The sequence below is a fragment of the Dinoponera quadriceps genome, unplaced genomic scaffold (assembly GCF_001313825.1).
Source record: "Dinoponera quadriceps isolate SergipeBrazil2010 unplaced genomic scaffold, ASM131382v1 scaffold1758, whole genome shotgun sequence".
NCBI lineage: Eukaryota > Metazoa > Arthropoda > Insecta > Hymenoptera > Formicidae > Dinoponera > Dinoponera quadriceps.
Genome location: NW_014555811.1, coordinates 1 through 11781, shown reverse-complemented (window position 1 = coordinate 11781; position 11781 = coordinate 1). Strand labels below are relative to the sequence as shown.

The 11781-nt window shown below is 41.8% G+C and overlaps 1 protein-coding gene across 1 annotated transcript; it reads left to right on the top strand.

Moving 5' to 3' along the window:
* Nucleotides 1-1171: 1171 nt before the first annotated feature.
* On the top strand, nt 1172-1617 carry LOC106745443. Its single transcript, XM_014621049.1, has 2 exons — nt 1172-1367; nt 1412-1617. Exons 1-2 carry the CDS (start codon nt 1172-1174, stop codon nt 1615-1617), a joined length of 402 nt encoding a protein of 133 aa, XP_014476535.1.
* The last annotated feature ends 10164 nt before the right edge of the window (nt 1618-11781 follow it).

The following is an 11781-nucleotide window of genomic DNA, read 5'->3' as shown; positions in this document are numbered from 1 at the left end:
TCTGCGTACAAAAATTATGTTGATGAGAATATCATACCTATAATGATTCTACAGAGTAATGCTGAGAACAAGAAATTTATGGAGGGAAATAAGAAGTTTACAGATGAGAATATTAAAAATGTTAGAAGATGAGAACAAGAAGTGTATGGATAAGAATATTAAAATTTTGAAAAATCTGCATGAAGAAATCAAAATGAAAAATATAATATAAAGAGAATAAATGAAAGGAATGAATGCTTTTCATCAAAACACCGACCTGATAATGCCAATAATATTAAAATTTTAGAAAACATAAATAATGGAATACTTACAATTAACCCTTTTCAGACGAGAGGCGACTCTTGGTCGCCACGGTGTTTCGCGCGGCAGAACGAGCAGTGGCGAGTGAGAGGCGATAGTTGGTATTTATGTTAGAATTTGTTACTTCCAACAGATAGGAACACACTATTGGTTTTTCAAAAGGTTCCTTAGCTGTTGATGTTCTTTCTACGAAGTGTGAAATGACACATCAAAATCGACCTCCAATTCTGACAAAATTCAATTAAACGGAAAGCTCCATGTAAAGACACTCGACACATCTGCGAAAATCGACTGGTCCTGCTACCTCACCCGGCCAAAAAGTCGTCGTCCGCAAAGGGTTAAATCAGTATAATACAGACATAAGCAAGAAAAGGATAATCGCGAGTTTTAATGGCGAAGGAATCGTCAAAAATTGAACATAAAGAAGAAATGTTCTGAAAAACAGCGGCTCACGGACGAATTACATGTTTCAGCGCGAAAGAATTTTCCACCCAGACGCAATGTTATGCGCGGATACGATGATCTATGACAGGATGAAGTAATTGAAATGCATCCTTATGCACGATTCAACAAAGGTCATCAATATATACTTACAGTTATCGATGTGCTAAGTAAGTATACATGTGCTGTACTGCTAAAGAATAAAGGTAGAAATGGGATAGCTAGAACTATCGCAAAGATAATTCGAGACGACCGTACATGCCCGAAGAATCTTCAAACCGACCACGGCAAGGAATTTCACAACGCTGATGTGTAAAATCTGGTGAATAAGCACAGTATTTATCATTACTCAACGTATTCCGTCATATAAACAGAGGTTATCATGAAGGCCTCTGTCGTGGAATGATTCAATCGTACGTTAAAGAATGATATGTGGAAAGTTTTTACATTGAATGGAACCTACAAATGGATTAACATATGTCCGCGTCTTGTATCGGAGTACAACAGACACAAGCACCAGACCATCAATATGCGTCCAGTCGATGTGACCTCTGCTATTGTTGAGAAACTTCTAAGTACGGTGAAGTGCAATGTAAAGATTACAACTCCAGCGAGATTCAAGGTGGGTAACTCTTTACGCGTGAGCAAATTCAAATCATTTTTGATAAAGGTTACACCCCAAATTGGACCATTGAGGAGTTTAAGATAGCCAAAGTACAGGCAACTAATCCGGTGATTTACCTGCTCGAGGATTCCCGCAAATATCCGGTCGCCGGAGGATTCTACGAGTACGAATTGCATCGCGTTGCTAATCCTTATGTATATCTCGTAGAAAAGATGTTGCGGAAAAATGGTAACAAGGTTTATATGAAATGATTGGGATTTAACAATTTTCGTGGATAAACAAGGATAATTTATTATAATCATTTATTTTATTGTCATATTATATGAAATTTATATTACATAAAAAATTATTATATTAAAAAATATACATATGCCTGTATAAACTCTTAATACATATGCCTGTATAAACTCTTTTTGCTTTTTATTTATAATAGTATTTTTTAATGTCCCCATGGTAACGTATCGATCGAATCAGGTACGATATACCGCTTGTTATAATACGGACTTAGAGCAATTTTCGTTTCGGACACCGCATAGACTTCATACAGTTTCGATTTTATACATAATTGTCGACGACTCTTTTCAACTTCTTCTCTTAAGAATTGCGTATCGTCGAAAGTTATCTTTCGCATTATGACATTTCTCTTGACGCCTTTTATTTTTTTTTTGTGTCTTTCTTACTCTCAACTATCAGTGTGTCATACCTCTTCGCTTTAACTCCAATGAATTCCGTCATGATTGTCCCATGATTTTTATTCTTCATCAAACCCAGAACCTTTTTATTTACAAGCGGTATACCGCGTTGTAAGCAGAATAATCGCTGGTATTGAATCTAGCAATATCGTGTTTTATATGCTCGTAAATATCGTCGCATTGAATATAGTAAATTAGGCTATCGGTATCGGTGAATATTATTTTACATTTCTCACGATGCAAAGAAGACATTTATTAGTGATGAAATTCAAACAAACAAACATCTTTAATATGTCAAGAATACTCATATCCACATAGATAGACTTGTTGAATTTCACATCAAATTTTTGCAATTCAACGACAATCAAATTTTCTGAAGAAACGCTTCTACTATAAAAATTCGGTTTCGCGATCATTGCCTCAGCACTACACCAACCCATTTTATTAAAAGTTTCAGGTCTACGTGATTTTGAACATTTTTCATTGTTTTGCCAAATACTGCGTTCTTTATCAATTTGTAAAAATTTTTCTCAAAATTACTTGTCGCGTGTGTTCTAAATTATGTATTTAATTTGATAAAATCGCGAAGCCATGGAGTTTGAACGAATTGGAGTGTATGGTGTACTTTTTTAATACGAAGACCCTGACGTGTGCACTTTTATAGGTTGCGGTAATAGATAATATAACGCTGTTTAATGTTACGGATACTCTAAGTCGACTTCGAGAATGTAACCTATGGGTGAATCTAGCGCGATTGAAAATAAGTAGATGAGAAACGGTTTCTAACTCAGGAACTCCGAAGAGAGTGCGGTGTAGGAGGGTTCCGGACAGCGTGGGACTGACGTCACGCGGGGAAGTGGAAATTTGTAGGCGTGGGTGCTAACGTCACGAAGGGGCTGACGTTACACGCGTGGGGACTGATGTTATGTACTGTGTTACCGACGGTATGTCTGTATTATTGTATTACCATCCTTACTCCCCTCCAGCGGTCGGTATGTTTGTATTATTGTATAACCATCCTTACTCCCCTCCAGCGATATAATAAACTGAAACTGAGGTATTTGATGTCCTCGTTGGGTCACAGGCTAGCGCAATCGTTCATTTCTCGACAATCTGCCACATGAATCTTCAGTTTTTCATCCGAATTGAAATAGTGTAAACACCTGCAGAAATATTTTTTGACTTCTTTAACAAGAGATAATTTCAGTAATTTTATGAAATATTTTCTAATTTTATACGTACAAAGCACATATATATTTCTTGTTTTTTTTCCTGTTTAGTTGCGAACGCGAGTCGGGATAAGTTCTTTATCCAAATAAAGCATCCAACGCTGTTATCTTGCGAATTTGGCATGTACAATATTTTGACGTGTTTGTCTATTGTTCGGTCCGTAAGACGTATTAGAAAAATGATGAGTCTTGTTTTATTTTCCGTCTTCTTTTCGACGTTGTACACATTGATAGATATATTGTTCAATCGTTCGAATTTTGTTATTTGTTTCACAGGCATTAGAAATTCAATGTTCTGTACATTTAATACTGATTTATAATGTGGATACGAAAATACGTGGTTTGCATTTCTTTCGGTTAGATATAAAGACCATAATGCGATCATTGCCCACGTGAAACACGTATTGTCCATGGATTGCACGTTGATTACTACTTTTTTCTATTATATCTCACGCGGCAATTCGAAATGACAGCCCGCATGCATCTGATGGTAATTATTTACTATGACGGTCAGATCAAATATTCTAAAAAATGTCCTTCCGCTGTCGCGTTCCAAGAGTTCTTCCAAAGACGCTAAAGTGGGTTTGATCAGGCATCGCTCGTACCACTCTTCTAAATCAGATGTGGAAAAGATTTTACAATTTCTCATATTGATACTTTTGGCTGCGCGTTTATCACACGCAACAAACTCTCCATTAAACTCAGTGTTCACTTTGAGAGTCCTGTGCCTCTCCCTAGCGTTTCGCATATGTTCGAACACAATGTTCTCTGCATCTCGGAGAAATCGTAGATGTTTGATATAATTTGAGTTTATAATCACACCGTTTAATACGCGGCTATGGAAGGTGGTATCGATTTCTCACCACAAGAGTTCTTCACTAGAATGTCCGGCACCCGCATGCATAAAACGTGTACGCAATGAGTTTATAGACCCTCGAATCGCGCAATATAAGCGATCAACGAATGCACTGAACCAACTGAAAATCGTGGTTTTTTTAGTGGGCTATGCTCCTCCAACGACTCGAGGCACTCATTGCATCGTTCCTCCCACGCATAGTACTTGTCTTGCGAACTCAATCGAGTAGACTGGTCCCACAGTTTACGTACAATTTGCGCAAGTTCTTACATTTTTCCGCTGCGTACTTCGGAATATTCTTTCAGTCCACTTATCAAACCACTTTCTTCGTGCATATGGAACATATATTGCATGGTATTATTTGAAATAGTGGGTTTCTGCAATCGGGGCAACACATACTATCTATCGCATTATGTTTCTCAGTCAGATGCCTCCGATTGGCACACGTATAGTCGAACAAGTCAGTTACTCTAAGAATACACAAAGCGAATAATATTAAATTACCTCCTGTAGAGTAGTAAAAATATCTACAACACATTTTGGTCTGTCCATTGAACGCATTGATTCTTGAATTCACTATTACTTTGTTACATTCTTTTGAACTTGATCGCTAGCTTCGCTGATATAGTTACTATTATCGGTAAAACTGATCTTCGTCAAATTCTATGTCCATTATTGCTTCAAAATTGTTGTTCTCCATCACCGCAAACTCTTCTTCATCTTAAATCTTCGCAATAGTCCATATTCGCTATGTAGTATGATACATTAGTATTAGTCCTGACACGCGTAGCGTTCCACAACATGCGACTTTGGTCTTTAAGCTATACGCTACCAAACATCAGTTCTATCTTTCCAGCTTTGGCAACGACTGACAAGAAAGCAGGCAATAGAAAAATTCAGCAGCGCATGAGGACGTACTTCGCAGTATAAGCAGTTCGGCCGTGACCCGTGCGCGACTCCTAACCCTCCTATCGCGCGCGGGATTTGCGGTAAACCGGTAGCCCCCAAGCGGCCTGCGCACGTGCCACGCCCACGGGAACCACGGGGAGGACTGCCCATTTGTGTCCCGATCCTGGAAACACGCTCAGACTCTATTGATTCAATTTATATTTCGGTCAGGAAATAATATGAGGTATTCTATATGAAGTGGGATATGACTAGATGTAAGGATGAAATATCCTGCTCACCAGCCAATGGATAAGATCCTACTTAATAAGGAAGCTAAATCCTAGCTAATAACCCAGCTAAGACCGTCTAAACAACCCGGGCGTGATGATCTCGGGAAGCTTACGAGACCACACCCCCATAACCGAGGTCTCCGACATCTCTCGGCCTAGTTGTTCCGAATATCTAACAGCCCCCTTTTAGCCAAAGGGTCTCCCTATAAAAGTCTGCAAAGACCGAGAAAGCCTCTAGAGACGACACCAAGAAACGTGTTGCCGCCGGCTATTCCCGAGCTCCGACCGGAACTACTCGCGAGGTCTGCCTTCTTAATCCTAACCGTTTTCTGCTTACTGTCGGGACGCGCTTCTCCCCGTCTGCTTATTAGAGCCCTTTTGATGAGGTCGCTCCTGAGGAGAATTGTCTTAGTCTTGCGTGATGAAAGTTCAAGTTTGGCAAAGTTGCACCTTTTCTCTATATCGTCGCCTATCTCCTGCACTTGCACTTCTATTCCTCTGCGGGAATCACCGCTTACTAATACGAAAAGATCGTTCTCGTACACAAAGAATTTTTCGCCTACCCTAGTCTCCAACAATCTAAGTAGGCCATCAAATATGAAGTTTCGGTATGTTGGACCTAACACCGAGCTATGCAGGCAACCTCAAGTGGCATGATTCGAGACCGTTACAACTCCGAAGGAGGGAGAGGCTTTCCTATCCTGGAAGTAGTCGACTAGCACTTTGAAGATATTAAGGGGACAATTACTATTTTTGAATGCTGACAGAACGAGGTGCCATCAGACATTGTCAAATGCGTCCGAGATGTCGAAGAGCAGCGAAATAACGTACCTCTGTTCAGAGGCAGAGACCATTCGTCGGAGCTTCATAACAGCGTCCTCCGTCGACTTTCCTGGCATGAAGCCGAACTGCCAAACGGAGATTCCCGGCGAGAGTGACGTCTGTTTGAATTGATTCAAAAGAAATTTTTTGAAGAGATTTCCTATTACAGAAAGGAGACAGGTAGGCCCGCTGGATTTGAGGTCTTCCACGTCCTTGTCATCGCCTTTCAGGACGACTCTGAGTGAGCCATCCTTCCAGATCGAGAGGAAGACGCCCCACTGAAGGCACTCATTGGAAAGCCTGAAGAACTGACCGGAGAATGCCCTGTAGGCGACCCTGAACGCTGAAACCTCGATGAGATCCAGCCCTGCAGCCTCGTGGTTTGCCAAGGATCTGACAGATCTGCTTTAATTACTGCACCCGTGAAGATATTCTCATCGGCAGTGTCAGGAACGTTGTGAACGTTGTCTCTGGCTTCACGTTGCTGCAGCGTGTCCTCATTCTCCTGGTCATCTGGTATGTGCAAGTCAAGCAGGCGAGCAGAGGTCTCCTCTAGGGTGACGGTCGAGAAATTTCCGCTACGGAGAGTACTCAACACTTTGTCAACCCGAAGCTTATCGGCTTGATACTTATACACAAATCCCCAGGTCTTCGAGTTGCCTTGCTCCGTGACATATTCCCGCCAGTTTTTGGGTTATGCCTTTCTCACGTCTCTGGTGTACTCTCGCAAAGAAGAGCGATAGACACGCAGTTTAGCGGAGCTGGTCGGCTCTACACTTTCCTGCTGATATGCCCGTCTCTCCCTAAAGACGATTTTCTTCTTAATCGTCAGATTTTTCGTCCTCCACGGGTTGGACTTTCTAAATTGTTTTTTCCTCAGCACTGCCTCCTTACAAGTATCCGTGAGGGAGCCCATAACAACCTCTACAAACTTTACCACGTCCTCCGCAGACGTCAAACCGAGGACTTCCAGCTTTGTTCCAGACGGGGCTTTCAGCGAACTTCTCCCAGTCGGCTTGATTGGTGTTGAACCGAGATTTCGTAGCTAACTGCTCTTTGCTTCTGACATTTGGTACCATCAGCCTAATGTCCACAGGGTTGTGGTCACTGTTTGTCCAGTCGCATCGAATTTTCGAACAGTCGACGAACTGGATGGGGACGACAGGGTCACGTCGATGTGCGACGATCCTCATGTCATCCAATAAGTGAGCTGCTGTCCGACAACATTAAAGACTTTGACTTTCGGCTTTGTATCCGCGAACCCAGATAAATTTTTGAAGCATCGCTCCCCTATTGTTCAATTTGCCGTCACGCCAGAGAGAGGACCGCGCATTGGCGTCAATACCAACTGGCACCCTCTGCCCCCTCAGAGAACGATGCACTATTTCGAGGTGCCTGAGATGCTCCTCGATCTCGTCGTTTTACTTAAAATAGTACGACGCGACGAAGAAGAAGAAGCCGGATGCTCGCACTTCCGCACAAGGTACATCCTGCTAAGCTGCGAGACAAACATTATCTGGAATTGGGTGTCGCAAGCGACTATTGCGGCACAAGGACGTGCGCATACAGCAGCCACCCTCATTCCAGTTCCTAACCCGACAAAGTCGTACCCACTGCCCTGCTTCCGGACGTGTAACTGCAGCAATAGCAGGATGTTCAGTTGCTTTTGGACAATGAGTTGACAAACTTCCCGTTACTACAGCCGAACGTCTCATGTTCAATTGCAGTATGCTAATACCCGTGGATCAAAGCGACGCCGGAAGTGAAGTGCTCCTGGCCGGTACCAGAGGCAAAGAAGTGACGACTACCTCTATTGGGGTTTGGGGGGAAGTCGCTATCACGGCATCAAAATTTTTCGCGGAGTTATAACCAGAACCTATTTTATTGGTAATACAAATAAGTTTCCGCCAATTTTTTTTTAAATTATCAATTTATTGTAAAAAAAATATACGTTACATTTTATTTAAAATATTGTCCGTCACTAGCTACTACTTATTGCCATCTTTCTGGCAGCATTCGGATGCCACGTCAAAAAAACTCTTCATCTTTTGAGGCTACACATGAATCGACTCAATTTTTGGCTTCTTCATAAGAAATGGAATGCTGCTCGACCTGGGCGTGAGCCATCGATCCGAACAAGTGGTAGTCCGAAGAAGCAAATGTCTGGTGAATACGGCGGGTGGGGTAAGACATCCCATTGTAAAGCTTCCAAAGTATCCTTGACGACTTTTGCAACATGTGGCCGAGCGTTGTCATGCTGAAAAATCACTTTGTCATGTCTCTTGGCATATTAGGGACGTTTAAGCTTCAATTCTTGGCTTAATTGCATCAGTTGCTGTTGATAACGTTCTTCAGTGATAGTTTCGTTAGGTTGGAGTAGCTCGTAATAGATTACTCCGAGCTGATCCCACCAGATGCACAATATTAGCTTCTTGCCGTGAATATTCGGTTTGGCCGTTGAAGTTGGTGCATGGCCGGGCTTACCCCACGATTTCCTTCGCTTTGGGTTGTCGAATCCACTTTTCATCCCCCGTCACTATTCGATGCAAAAAACCCTTCCGATTTTGTCTTTGGAGAAGTTGTTCGCACGTGGAAAGACGGCGTTCGACGTCTCTGGGTTCGGGTTCATGCAAAACCCAATTTCCTTGCTTTTGTACCATACCAATGGTCTTGAGACTGTTTGAAATCGCTTGTTGAGTCACTCCCAAGTTTTCTGCGAGCTGCTCTTGAGTTTGGCATGAGTCTTGGTCCAATAATGTCTCTAACTCAGCGTCTTCAAACTTTACTGGCCTTCCTTCGCGTCCTTTATCTTCCACGTCAAACTCGCCAATTTTAAACTTTTGAAACCAATTACGACAACTTCTCTCACTTAAAGCAGCATCACCGTAAACTTCTAAAAGCGACCGGTGCGCCTCAGCAGCAGATATCTTTAAATGAAAGAAATAAATCAAAACTTCTCGCAAATGACGCTTATTCGGTACAAAACTCGACGTTTTCGAACGCAAAAAATGTATACTGCCAATACAAAGTCAATAGTATTTTAAGGTAATGTTATTGCCAGGTGTCCAAACTTTCAATATGATGTTTTACATCTGACGATTTCAAAGTAATCTTGTCGGTGGAAACATCTTTTGAAAACGGCGGAAACTTATTTGTATTACTATTAATTTGCTTCACCCGGTCAAGGATTGCCGGTGTGAGCAATCTATCGCATCTTTCTAATTTAACACTGACAGCATGAAGGCTGAGAACCTGCGACCGTGCACCGATTTGCTCAGAACCGCGGATGTGTGGGGGCACGTGTGGTAGAGGCGCTCTCTTGGAAGCAAATGACCCCAACCAAGCGTGCGACCAAGAGTGCGCGCGATTGAGCTTCGGAAGATCTCCTCGCTTCTATTGTTACGGCCCGTTCCGGTCGAAAGCGGTCGACCAGACGGACACTCCTTCTCAACATATCGTTCAAAATTTGAAGTTTACCCATAATAAAAAAACAAGCGGTCGGAATAGAGTTCGTGCAACGCAGGGCCGCCTTACTTTGCCAAGCCTAGGGAACCCGGGGGGGCGATAGGTGTCTTGGGTTTGGATCGTTAGCGACTGCGCAACATTTCCGTCTTCACAGCCATTTATATCCTCGGCACGATACCATCCACTTTGATATTAGGACTGTAAAACAAGCCGGCCCGCGCTGGAAATAAAAAGGAGAAACTCCCGTTTCGTCGTCGCTACAGGCATAGCCACAGAGACGCAAAGCCCGGTAGTTTTAATTTAATGTCAGTTCCCGCACGCCTCCCACGCGCTATAGTGCGCGGGCGAAAAGTGGAAGTGAGCCGTCCCTGGGATGAGGTATAGATGGTTGGAGTTTTTGGGTGACTGGAGCTCTTACCGTATTTGATCCAATTACATGTTCGCGGTAATGCTAGGATGAAATATGGGGGTAGTTTACGGAGAGGAAATATGGAGAGGAATGGGGATGTGCGATATGGACAAGTGGGACCGTCTAGCTCTGGAGGACTCAGCGGTTATCTCTGCGGGTTTCATACTGCACTCGAGCCGCTGGCTCTTCTTCGGCGCCTCACTGTTTTGTCGTCACCGGTGCCGCTACCGCAACGAACGAGGGAACCTCGTGTGAGAAATAGTAATATATTAACCCCTTAGCTTGTCGCCAATGCCATAGACGTGGTATCTCGATTTGGCCAAACATCAACAAGTCGTATTCGAGACGAGGTATGTTGATCGCGCCGAACATGAATAAGTCGTATTGAAAACGTTGCAAGTCGATCGCGCCACGTCTCAGAGACGTTGTAGTACTGATTGGGCTACACGCGACGTTACATGTACCAACATGTTTAGAAAGATTTCATACGATCGAAGATTATTAAATTTTTGTAAATTTTGTTTAGACAATGATATTCTTCAATATCTGTTTATTTAGAAATTAAAATAAAAATATTATTAATTTATTATTCATTTTAAAACAATAAATCTTTCTTGTTCAATGATCAATTGATCGTAACTATATATCAGACACCATGCAAAGTAAAGTTAATTGTACCTTACACATGGGTTTACAAATCATAGAATAACTGCGATTTGCACAACTTTGAACGCTCAGCCAAACTCTTAATGGCTCGACATGTGACCGAACTTGCAGTCACTTATGGCCCGCCATCAGAACTTAAGAGGGAAGTCTACTGTTACAAAAGAAAAAACAGGCCGATTTTCCGGATTTTTTTTTAAACAAAATATGACTCGTAAATTAAATTCAATTAAACCGTCATCTTTATTATATATTTAAGTATTTGTAAAAAAATTTTCAAGTCGAAATATTCAAAATTGCAGTCGTGGCACTTCTTCAAGTGCAGATCCGTTTTTTTAGGTGCCCAAACGGTGTACATGAAACTTCACGTCTGGGTGATCTGAAACAAAAAACAAAATACGGTTATAATCTACATAGTATTGACTCTCGTCTGACGTAGGATTTTGTCGATAAAAAATTTTGGCGACGAAAAAATATTCTTGAATTTTTTCCATTTTTTTGCCAAAATTTGATGTTATTATTGTTTATAACAATTATACAAAAAAGGATATCAAAAAAATGCTCCGCCAGACGAGAGACACTATTCCAGAGAATATGTGGTTAAAATTTCAAGTCGATTCATTCATTAAAACTCGAGATATCGTGTACAACGTATTGAAAAACTTAGTTTCGAGAAAAACGCGTTTAAAGCTTCGGTATTAGTTTTTTCAATGAAAAAATTATTTTTAAGTTTCTTACCATTAATCGCCCACCCCTGCTTCATATAGTACACCTTTTTCTTCAAGGAAATCCTCTTCGAGTGCCGATCGCGCCGTTCTTCTTTCGATTCTCCCTTTTTTTGAAGCGTCGAACGACCGTTCGNACCGTTCGTTTGCTTGTGATATTCTGCGCTCGTCCACGGTGTTGTATAAATTGAAGGCGTTTGGTCCAATTTTGATGTTCATAATGTCCATCATTTTGAGGATACTGGAGTAGCCTTTATTGAAAATGCTCGCAGCACGATACAACGCAATATAGACGGTTTTTGCACCGCTGAATGTTTGTTTCGGAGGTAACGACCAGATCATCGCATTCAGGCTCTCGTTGCTGTTCTGTGTATAT